Genomic DNA, 12697 nt, shown 5'->3' with positions numbered 1-12697 from the left:
AATTAAAAGAACCAAACAAAAAAAACAGCCAAAATTTGTCAATCATTTTGATGTCATGTTTCTTACAATACTAATACAAGTTGTTAACAAAACAGAATAGCGTACAATAGACACAGTAAAATTAAAATGTACTTTGACTGCCATACCCTCAGCTGGCATAAATCAGCACCATCCCATACACAGTGTCAAAATTTCAGACCACTCAGCTACATGAAAGAAGAACTAATATACCAAATCAGCACTTCTAGTATAACAACGAGACAGGGACACCCTGACACGGCATTAATTATTTCAATTACTTACTGCAGATCTCATACAGAGGATGATAAAATGGAATCAAAAAAATGTAGAGTGGAAGAAGTCTCTGAAGGTCATCAAATCCGGCCTCCTGCTAAATGTAGTACTGTCACCAGCACCAGATCAAGTCAGCAATTATTTTGGTCATTTCTTGAAAAACTGGAGGACACAGATTCCACAAGCCCTCCAGACAACCATAGATAGCCTGTGTTTTGAGGTTAGGATGTTAAAATTATCTTTATAGCACAGACTAAAAGAAAAAAGATCCCTCAGCAACACTGACAGAACTGAGACTAGCAGTCTCAGAGGTGACTGGAATCAGTGGACAGTGAGATTACCATAGAGAAGAAAGAACAAAGAAAGAAAAAAAAAAAGGCAAGAATTCAAGTGAAGATTATGAGAAGATACTCTCCAGGACGGAATTGCTCCTCCTGCTGCTGGAGACAGTAATTATTTCATTTGGGAATATGTATTTTAATTTTCCCTGAAGATACTTTTCTATTCCAGTTAGTGTCTTCTCATATATCCTAACACTATTGCTCAGCAAAAAGAGGAGATATACTGCAGGCCTGGTTTGTTCTGGCATACACAGCAAAGTCCTCACTGTTTTGCTCTAGGCACCTATTCTTTTAATATATATCTAGAGTCAGTCCCAGGAGCAGCGCTCAGTGCTGAGCTGTACACTGTGAAATTTATAAATGAAAAATGCCACACTACTCATATTCAGAAATTGTGGAAGAATATGGTTGGGTGAGACACATTCCATGGATTTGAATGAACTTTGAATCTGATGCAAGTGGGACTATATTTTTTTTGCCTACTGTGGTGGGTTGCCCCTGACTGGATGCCAGGTGCCCGTCATAGACACTCTGTCACTCCCCTCCACCACTGGACAGGGAATAAAAAATGTAACAAAAGGCTCCTGGTTTGAGATAAGGACAGGGAGAGATCACCCAGCAGTTGCCATCACAGGCAAAATGGATTTAGCTTGCGGAAATTAGTTTAATTTATTCCAAATTAAAATCAGAGTAAGTTAACAAGAAAATTAAAAAAAAAAAAAAAAACCTTAAAGCACCTTCCTCCCACCCCTCCCTTCTTTAGACTCAACTTCACTCCTGATTTGTTCACCTCCTCCCCCTCAGCAGTGCAGGGGAACAAGGAAGGGGGGCTGCAGTCAGTTCATCACACATCACATCATCATTGTCTCTGCCACTCCCTTCACCTCAGGGAGAGGACTCCTTATACTATTCCTCCTTGCCCTGCTCCACCAGGAGACAGACCTTCATGAACTTCTCCAAGATGAGTCCTTCCCATGGGCTGCTGTTCTTTATGAATTTTCCAGAGTGGATCCCTTCCATAAGGTGCAGTCCTTCAGGAACAGACCACTCCAGTGCAGGTTCCCCAGAGGGTCACGAATCAAATCTGCTCCAGTGTGGCTCCTCTCTCCACAGGCCACAGGTCCTGCCAGGAGCCTGCTCCACCACAGGCTTTCCCACAGGGTCCTGACCTCCTTAAGGCATCCACCTGCTCCATCAGGGGATAACAGAAAGCTGATATCCCAGAGGATACCATCATCACTGATGGTCTTGACCTTGGCCAGCGGTGGATCTGTCTTGGAACTGGCTGGCAGCTTCTTACAGAAGAAGCTACCAAAACTTCACAAACCCAACACACCTGTGCAAACATCAACTTTGCCCATGAGAAAAGAGTCACACCATTTCCAAGTAAGGCAATTTCTCTGTGAGGATTTTGCATTAGTGGGTTTTCCAAAGTTTTCAGCCATTTTCAAAAGGATTAAGTCAGCCAAATCTAAAAGAGGGCTTAGGTACCTGAAATATAATTTAAGCAAACTGTGGTAATCTCAGCTCAGCACCATGATCCATAATACTCAATGAATTGCCACACAACACTAGAGACACCTAAGCTTATTAGACACCTCCTTTTCTGATCTGAAATATCCCTGGACGCATTCAATTTGGTGTTTAGAATGACACTGGAATGACCTCTAGTTCATGGCAGGGATAGCAGACACTCACAGTGAGACACATCTACATCACCTAGCATAGCAGATGGCTGGAGATTTAAGAGTAACAGATGAAAAGAAAGCTCAAGCCTCCTTCAAACCATAAATATTAGAAGAGGAAAGCAGAATATGGGCATTTTCCAGCTTTTACACTGCAGCTTTCAGGTTCTTATCTCAAGGGAACACCTAACTTCCTTAAACTGAAGCAGTTCTGAGCCACCAGTTTGCCACACTGCCTGGTAAACGAGAGGGTTTCCCAGGCCTCCTGTCAAAGCAGTAAAAATGCACAGAGGGGAAATGGAAGAATGCTAGTCTGAGAGAAGGACAGGGAAGACACAGTGAAATTTTTAAGTTGAGTTTGTTGAGTGCTTTCAACATTCACATGGGAGATCTGTTTCCTACTTACATTTTATTCCAAGCAGTCAGCAGAAGAAAAACCAGAAACTGAAACTTTGGAAGAGTAGCTCTCAGCATCTTCTCCACAAAGAGAACATCAGACTCTGGCTCATAACTTAGGTTTGTGGGCTCTAGAGAGTGGAGATCAGACTAACCAGGTGCTTAACTTTTTCTCTTGCCTTTCCTGATGCAGCAGCATGCTGAGCATGCAGGTTTCTCATACTGCCCTGACAAGTCTCTAATGCTTTCTCATGATCTCCACTGAATCTGTATTTAATAACCTAGAAACACAGGAACACAACAGCATCACAAAAGGGATGAATGTTGTACCCTGAAATTCTGGAGGTGCAGGAACTTAAAAACAAAAAAAGAACTTGCTAACCCTGCCATCATGGATCACAAACTCATATTAAAATCTAGAATAACATAGCACACTTGGCAAAAATGTCTTAGTTCCAAGAATTTGGAGGCTACATTTCAGGGTTGAGACTCCCTACAAAGCAGGAGCACGTGTTTCTGGTTTTTGTCACTTCGATTAAAATGATGTTTCTCTCTCTTCTCCTTATGCAGAAGAAAATTTCAAATGTAAAAAATCCTAGAACTATCCCTGGTTATAGCTCTTCCAGATTAGAAGTCATTTTTAATGTTGACTTTGGTTTTATTCTAGCCTTAGCTTGTTACGTTGTGTAAGGATGTAAGGCCGTACAAATGATCCCACAGGACATGGTAGAAGCCGTGGCAGTCTCGGATGACTGTCCTGGGAGGCTTCTGCACTCCTGCCTGGTGCCATAGTATTAGTTAAGGAACTGCTTCTGTTAAAGACAATGCTAAACATGCCTGATTGGCTCGAATAGTGCTTGCTTGAGTTACAGAAACATTCTAGCCACAATAAAATGAGGAAAATCTTTGTACATGAAAGTTTTGCAGCTGTATCCTTGAAAATTTTTGAGAGAGGACTATTTCCTGGCTATTCATATTTGTATTATTATGGTGTCTGAAAGTCTGAATCCTGCATCAGAAACCCCATATAAGAATCACTACACACATGCCTTTGGCTCTCCTATCAAGAGCAACAAAAGCCAGAAACACCTTTCCCTGAAAGAACTAGCTGTGTGAGTACATGAGAAATTTAAAAAAAAATCAAAATTTGCTGTGTAGAGAAACCCTACAGAAAATATCTAGGGTATATTGTAGCTGAAAGATTTGTAGTTTGAGATAATTTATAGAGAAGCTAGTTATATATAAATTTGGAAAAATTAAAGAGAAATCATATCCAATACAAATTAATTATTTGAAATGTCATTACATATGTCTATTTCTCAAAAATTTTACTGTTAATCATAATTTTGTGGGGGTATGGGGAAGGGGAAACAAACTGTGGAATAATCAGATAGTTTACCTTTATATATTGTATCCTCCTTGTACTGTAGTTGCTCAACTTAGCACAGGGCAATTAAAAGAGGCAGAGGTCCAAGGGAAGGGCTTCCAAAGAAGCAGGATTCTACAAATTTTACATTAGTTAAATAAACCCATTAGTGTTCACTACTTTTATATGGTGCTTCACACTATGCCTCATTTCTAATGACAGCACTTACTGAAAACAATATATGCCATACCTTTGCTTAAAAATTTTATATTATTTTTGACCTCTAAGTGGAACATAAGCTACAAAGGCAGACTGAATGGTAACACAGATCTGACTATGCTCTAAATATTGTATCATATATAAATACAATATGTTGAAAATGAGGGGGGGGCAAAACCCCAAAGAACAGATATTACTTACCAAAGCTAAGCATGAATCATCACACTATAATGATAACTGCAATTATGAAAAATTATAACAAAGATATAAAAATTCAAAAAGCAATGGAGAAAAATAATTGCAATCGTAGGAAAAAGAACAGCAGGTCAAGGAGATGAGGAAGTGGGAAAAAGATGAAGGAAGTTTGCATATGTAGAGATGAAGGGGAAAAATAAAACTGGATAGAGTGAAAAATAGTAACTGCAATAAATTCTATTTCCTCTAAGTTTTTTTCCAAGGAAAGACAATGAATGTACATCTAGTACTGTACAGTGTTGTTTATGTGATTCATATTCTCTGAAAATATGCAGACAAGTAGAGGCAATAGCAAGACAGTTTTCCAGAAATTATTGAAATTTACCACACTTATTCAAAGCAACTATGTTGAAACATTTCCTTGCAAAAGAAAGACCCACAGGTAATTTGCAAATTAAAACTAAAAGTCTCTTCATTTTTGCATAGGCACTTCCTGAATGAGATTGCATGTCCCGTACAGTTTTCATGGTGAGTGCTATATTTTGTATGCCAGAAGGACAGGACATGCCACACAGCAAAACAGTTCTTTGGCTCTGCTGACTGTTCCAAAGGATTAAGTCAAATTCTATTTGAAGGACCATCTGTAGATCCCACAAAAAAGGAGGATGAATGAATGAAAGCAGAGATACTTGTCTTAGGAAAAAACTCAAGATGTCATCTACTCTACATTTCTGCTTAGGAAGAATGACCTTTATTTGAGACATAAGCGAGCTAGATTAGACATCTCTCGGTGTGTGTGTGGAGATCTCTATAAGCTCCACGGGCAATCTATCCCAGTGCTCAGCATCATTAGTTACTGTGGTTTTCCAGTTTATTCATGATCTCTGATCATGATCAGAAAATTCTGGTCCAGTCAATTCCTACAGTTGTGAATCAGTGCTGTGATGTGTCTGTATCACAACTGTGTATACATGAATTTACTGGTTCCATGATCATTCCCAGACAAGTAGTTCAGAGTTGGTCTGGAATTTCCTCAGCAACACACAGAAGCTTGGGGCATACTTTCTGGTTTATATTTTTAAGATGGCAAATAATTTCCTTGTTATCAAAAAATAGCCAATAAATGCTAACAAAATCAGAAAGAAAATTATAAGGACGTATATTTTTCCGACAGTATGAAAACTACTATGAGAATATCTGTAGCAGGTTGGTATATAAAACCTAGGGATCTCTTGCCGGGATAATGGTAACAAAACTCATAGAACTTCAAATGTGGGATCCTGGTTTGAACAACCACCAAGCCACAACACAGCACACAGAAACTTATGGCTCCCAGAAACAAATTACTTTTAGATAGAGACAGGAGGAAACTCCTTTTTAAGTCCAAATTTATCCATCCATCCATCCATCCATCCATCCATCCATCCATCCATCCATCCATCCATCAGCAAAGCCTAGCATTTCAATGCTGAGCCAGAAAGCCAGGAGAGAATCCAAACCTATCTTTAGAAAGAAGTCTTTCAGACCTCTTTTGGTCCTTCTCATTTTTGATCATCCCTGGTTCTCTCCTATGCACAGGCATTCTGGCAGGGAAGGAAGAATGGAGTAGTATAAACAGACATGACAATGTAACAGGTACAGAACTGCCACCTCCTCAAAAGTATAAATTAAACTATTCCTAGACCCTACTGCAAGAATTCCAGCTAGGTCACACCACGTGGTCTCATTAAAGTAATTACCACTCCTAGAAAACCTGTCACACCCAGATATGATCAAATTACAAGTCGTTTTCCAACTGCAAAGCTGTCAGATGGCTGTGGAAAGCACCTACTTCCAAGTCTCAAATCCCACTACTTAGTTTGGGTCCAAAGGGAGATGAAGGATAGATCAGATCCCTAAGATTAGGGCTGAGAGAGATTTGTAAGCTAAAATTCACTGGCAATAATAAAGGCCAGCTGCTCCCATCTTCTGCTGAGCTTGCTTATATATCCCTTTTTGGGTTTATTAAATATGTGTCTCTTGCTATGGGTACTGATTGCACATAACTGATGCTGATGTCTCGTGGTGAAGCTTCTAGCACTGCCTTGTTTCAGTTCCAAGACACTCTGTCAGGTCCAGCTCCAACGCCTGTTAAGTCTGTGCCCCCAACTTTCATGACTGCTTGTATTCTGTGCCTGCTATTCCAGTGGCTAGTCTCTTTCCAGACATTGAAACCTTTTTCTGGAGTTCCTGAGGAAGACAGAAGGGAAAAAGCCCAAAAGCTACCATTTTTTGCAAGTTCTGAATTGCAGAGCTTTCTCCATCTCCACCTCTCTTATAGGAGCTGGTGGTACATACTGGAACACAGGAACACTGCAGTAAGTCCCTGTTTGTACCTGTCACTGGCTGTTTCCTTCTCAGGGGGAGAGGAAATGTGACAGCACCCAACCATAGGACACAACAGGAAGCTGTTTTATATCATTGCCAAGCTATTTTTGACCCAAAGAGCAAATATGAAACACAGTCCAAGTGATAAGCCACCCAAACATGTTAAATTTCAGCTCTTCTAAGTACCAGCAGAGAAGACAAGCAAGGATATCCAAGGAAATGGGTTAATATCACTCTAATACAATGACTCAATACGATTGAGTCCCTTAACTGTTTATCTTATGAGTACTTAACTCATAATATTCAAAGCAGTTAATGAAAACATATAATTAAAACACACCACACAGGAAGGTCAGAACTGTTTCGTACTTGTGAAAACCGGAGAAATTAAATTATTTGAAGAGGGCCATACAAGTGACTGGATGACAGGCAGAGAAGTAGACCCCAGGCTTTCTGTCTAGGGCATGCTCTCATGGATTGTACTGCACCTCAGCAAATATTAGTACAGGATATGTTTTATATTTTTATGCATCTCTTTCAGTCATCAGATATATCAATGCATACCCAAAACAGTCTGTGTTGAATTGTATTTCTCTGAGGGGATTTCATGCTGTATCTCTCTCACTCACCCTGAGGAAGTCAGGTCTCTGATCAGTCTCTTTAGACATTTCCCATGTCGAAAATTATGTTTTCAGTCAGATTTTAGAGATTTATATTATCATGTCTGTTTCCAGAGGCTTGGGGTCACTTTCAAAATATTAACTGCTTAATAATGAACAAAGAATTCCAATTTATGTCAGCTGACTTTATGGACTAAGGGCCATACTATATCACTGGTTCTGCAGTGTGCAGTATTCAGCAAAAATGGACTGATCCGTGGTATAAATATCCAGTAAAGAAACACCACATATTTTGATTATGAATAGCAGGAACAAGCAGCAGTTATATCAAGGATTTGCTGCCAATAATCTTTACAATTAGAGGGAAATCCCACATTCAGTTAGTGTTTCCTCCTTTATTCATAGACTTTGGAAACATTACTCCATTAAATGGCAGACAATACAAATAATATTTCATAGTATTCTGGGGAGTGTTTTTTAAATGTAGTGCTCTTGATCTTTACCAGCTGTTGAATCCAATTTGGCATAAGCCTATTTCTTTGTGTACAGCCTGCAAACAATGTGGATTGTAAAATGAGTAGGGCACAAACCCAGTTTCAATTGCAGGCTGGGATTCCCCTATGCCTTTATGGGGAAACTTGGTCGATAACTGTGTTTCCTATTGGGTGGGGCATGGAGATCATGTCCATAGCATTTAATCTTTGAATACCAGAATATCAAGTGAGCTCTAAAGCCAAGTTATCAAAATAAAGGAGAAATAAATTATAACATGTAATAAAATCTTAGTTGTTCATTTGCCATCATTCAACCCATAACTGTATATTTTTCATGCTGTTTAAAATGTCACATAATACTGAGATAAACATCCAATGTTCTCTTTTTGTTTCTTTCCTGTACTGAACAGATGCACAGTTTATGTTGCAGGAATGAAACCTGCATATTGCCTTACACAAGGTAATGCGAGGATATCTTGCTGAATACCTATGGTAAACTAAGAATGATTCATGAAGTTGTGATAAAAGTTCAATGCAGATGTTTTGCATGTCATATGCCTCCAAATAGTTGTGTCACTATTTCCCTCCTAAGTACAACCAGAGCTTTACTCTGATAAGGAGTACCCATTGATGTCAGAACTGCTCACAAGTATCTAGTGGACACAGCCACACTAAATTCTAGTCTATGGTCAAACTCAACAGTTCCAGTTATTAAACCTGCTAAAAAACTGACAATACCCATAGTTTGAAAAATGCAGAAAAATTCAAATTAATTGCTTTTCATATCCTTACTGTCTTCTGAAGAACCACACAGCCTCAAGTTTGAATGCAAAAGAGAAATTTGCTGTACAAACTTCTGGGAAAACTTCATAAGAAAAAAAATGCTATAATATTCACTTGTAACAACAGCAGCTGCAGAAATTGCTGACAGTTTTAAAACTACAATATCTCATTATCACATTAAGGAAATTGCTAGAAACAAGTAGTTGATTCTCTACTTTGTCATCTGAGATGCTATAGCAGAAGGGAGCAGACACATATTTCACACAGACAAAGGCAAACTCTAACCCCTGACTAGAGCCCCTATGAAGTACACTAAGTTACACATCACGGGAAAGATTGACTGCTCCCTTTTACAGTAATTCATGAGCTGGATTGAGCCCACAAATCACGGTCAGTTGTGCAGAGAAATTGAAGTTACTTTCAAAGGAAAATGAAGAAGTTTCCACTAACAAGCTAGTCATGAGATTCTAAAGTTCATGTAGCTATAGTGCATTGCACTAGATTGAAAATGCTATGCTGGCAGTAATTTAGCCTGTTGAGAGCATTATTGGTCCCTCTGAGAAAAATTTTTGTCTTAAAAAGTCATTAATGCATTCAAGATTCTACTGAATACAAGTAGCAAAATCATCACATACAGAACAGGAACTGAATCCTGTCCCTAATATCACAAATGATTGATTAATTGATTCTGTTATATATATAAACAGTGTATTTCCCCTGTAAATAAGAAAAATAAAACACGTCTTTCTCAGTTCATCAATATTCAGTATTGGAAAAGGTGTAAGACACACTCTTGAATGTAAAGAAAGGGATCCAGTCTGCCAAACCTCAGGGTTGTGTCTATAGACAATTAGTGAATCAATCTTTGTAATATACATACCTATGGTTTGACAGAGAAAGATACCCTTTAAGGTCCCCAGAGGTGAATCCTATCCCCTAGACTGAAACCCATCAAAAAAGGTTGATATTGATTTTTATATGCTGTCTGATAGTCCTATACTCTTTTAAGGGATAAATTAGAATGGTAACTCATTCCTATTTTAAGCTTTCATTGCATCAGACAAAGGAGCATAAATTATTTAAAATACATGTGTATTTGCATTCATGAACATAAGTACATAAAAATTCCTGAAAAGTATTCGTGTACATCTAGAGATTAATCTCTTATGGCTATATTTTATTATTCTGGAAACATCTAAGTACACACAGACTACAGAACTTGAATACAGGAACATTAACTATACTGCATGAATATTTAGAGAGGACTTTTTTTGCTCAATCTAGTATTTATAAGCATCTTTATTCCTACTGTTTTTCTAGGATACACATATTAAATATAGAATAATTTGCTTTAGCATGCACTAACTTAATTTCTGGGTAGTACTACCACATCTAAACAATCTTTAGAATGTCTCACTGCTTGTCCTAAATACTGACATCTTCAAGCAGAAGTTTATACAGAGAGACAAATTCTTTCATGCTATCAAGTTCACTTCTCTGTAGCCAGTACAGTTATCCTCCTCCACTAAGACAGAAAGTCAGATTGCCTATTATTTAAACCTTTTTTTTAAAAAATGTATCTTTCATTGTATTCTATCTATGCTTAAAAATTCAGAATGCCAAGAGCAGAGTATCTCCATACTGCCCCTTTGCGGGGATATTTGGAATCATACAAAATCCAAAGCTATTAAAGAGATGGTATGGTTCACTCTCCTTTCATGCACATACAGAAGTCATTAAGTTTAATATTGAAGTTACATTCAGTAATGAAATGAAAAACATGTTTTACTCTTTCTCATGCTTAATTCATTTATTCACAGCAAAGTCAGTGTTTCATATATTCCTAACATAATTAGCAATTTCTGAAACCTCTCATTCCTCCCTCACATCTCTGGCACCACTGCTGCTCTGTGGAAAAGTAATTAATATGAACAAAATCATTTTTTTCAAATACAAAAGACAGATTTAAAACTAACAGCAGCAGTTGCAAACAGTGTAAAGGTGCAATTTCCTACCCCCTTTCAGAGTAATTTTTGCCACTTTGGATACTTAATTCAGAATGACAGGAATATAAAGGGAATGTTCAGGACAGCTGGAATATTTTTCCCTTTTTGCTTTCTTGATTTTCCTACAATTATTTTGGCAGCATATAACTACTAAAATAATAGACAGCAAATTAGAACAAGTAAGAGATTACCTGAGAACATGAAAGTCCACATTCTTCAATCCTGGGAATAATCTGACAATCAGCATTCCAAAAGAGAATTATTAGAAGAATCTGAACATAAATACTTATCATCCTAAATTAAAAAAAAATACAAAAAGCAAAACCTCAGAAGAAACCTTCTACTCTGACAATTCTCCCTCTCATGCCAAAACTTTAATATGAATTTTAGTCCCTCCCACAGCACCTCTGAGCTCCTCCCTCTAAAACTTTCCAAAGTCAGAAAATTGCTAGTTCTGGGAAATATAAAGCATGCTCAACTCATTTCGTATGTTCCAAACTGAAAAATAGGAAACAGTAATTTCTGACAATTGGTCAAAGCCTCTTCCTTCTGGATTTCATCACATCAGCATTAGATCAGTTTCAACAGATTTCTTTTCTGCAAATTCCATATATAAATGGGAATTTTGTTTCTAGAGTGATATAACAGACAAGTTCGTGCATTCTTATTTTGATGGTTTTCTAGTGCTTTCAATGAAAAGAAAACCAGCTTTGCTGAGGTGGGTGGTCTTAGAAGACTTGTTTCTTCTTTTCATCAGCAGGAATACCAGATTCTTTCACCCTAGAAATCTGAGCCTTGAAAATTTTTTCCACTATTATCTAATTGTATCAATAGAAGCATCTTGTTCTACAGCCTATCTCCAGCTTTGAGAAATATGCATGGTTTTTTCAAAGCTCAACACCACCCACTGTGAAAGCAGGGCAGGAGTGAGTTACAATACCTCAGTACCTGTTAGCATAGCAGAATGACCAGGAATGCCTCACTGGGTGCTACGTTTCACATAGTCCCACTTCCCTTTGTAAGGAACAACTATTTCAAAAACAAGCTCTCTGATTCATATGGAGGCTACATGTGATATGCCTAAGGAGAATAGGGAGTTTTCCTCCACAGAGAGGGCTTGTCCACCAGTGAGAGATATCTTTCAGTAGGACAGTGCCAGGACCCAAGTACTCAGTGCTCTTATAAAACCCTTTACATCAGTTACAGTGGGGAATACAGAACTAACAGCATCCACTTGGAACGGGCTTTACACGTAAATACAATGCCTGCTCTGCCAATGTATCTACTGTACCTGTATTTTAGATACTTCATGTGAGTCCAGTTTGCCAATTTTCCAAGACTTTATTTTTTAGATGAGCAGCATCAATCATGATACTGAACAAAATGTAATTTAAATGCTTTGGTTAGAAAACAGCAATTTTATTTTGTCATCTTATAGAAGCTTAGACATTAAGGAGTTAATGCATTGCTATGCCTCAAACACTGATGGCCACTCAAACAGGCAAGTTAGAACAGGTGGTGCTGGAAATCAGGGTCCTATGGAGGTAGGGCAGCACCTTTCTGGGGCCCACTTCCCTCTTGAGGTCCATGGTGACCACATAAAGCACAGTGATAACAAGAAGGAGTCAGGAGCTATCAAGGAAGGGTCAATCCAGCAGAGGTGGATTGAGACCCCCAAAGCCCTCTGCTCATTACCAAATAGGTCCAGAAAAACTTTAACCATTGGCATCAATGAATCCTGCGTACTCACAGGAGTGGGATGTTACACATCTATGCACAAAAATACTTGAGGTCAAAAATATGCCCAGTCCACTCTCCTGTGCCTAAGAGGATCAGCAACAGATGCTTAAAAGAAATAAGAAAGAAGTTAAATATCCTACTTCCATGGATTATTTTAACATGCATGCTGACAAGTTTCAATGGCCTGGATG

The 12697-nt window shown here is 38.3% G+C and overlaps 1 protein-coding gene across 2 annotated transcripts in view; it reads right to left on the bottom strand.

Moving 5' to 3' along the window:
- The window catches only part of IL17REL (interleukin 17 receptor E like), a 45156-nt gene extending 34004 nt beyond the window's left edge, over positions 1 to 11152 (bottom strand). For both annotated transcript variants that reach the window (XM_088165773.1, XM_014877725.2), the window contains exon 1: positions 10958 to 11152. In XM_088165773.1, the coding sequence (XP_088021899.1) occupies positions 10958 to 11059 (102 nt within the window). In that variant the 5' untranslated portion in view covers positions 11060 to 11152. The remainder of the gene's footprint in view (positions 1 to 10957) is intronic.
- Between the last annotated feature and the right edge of the window lie 1545 nt (positions 11153 to 12697).

The sequence above is a fragment of the Sturnus vulgaris genome, chromosome 5 (assembly GCF_052056855.1).
Source record: "Sturnus vulgaris isolate bStuVul1 chromosome 5, bStuVul1.hap1, whole genome shotgun sequence".
Taxonomy (NCBI): Eukaryota; Metazoa; Chordata; class Aves; order Passeriformes; family Sturnidae; genus Sturnus; species Sturnus vulgaris.
This window is presented reverse-complemented; position numbering and strand designations above follow the sequence as displayed.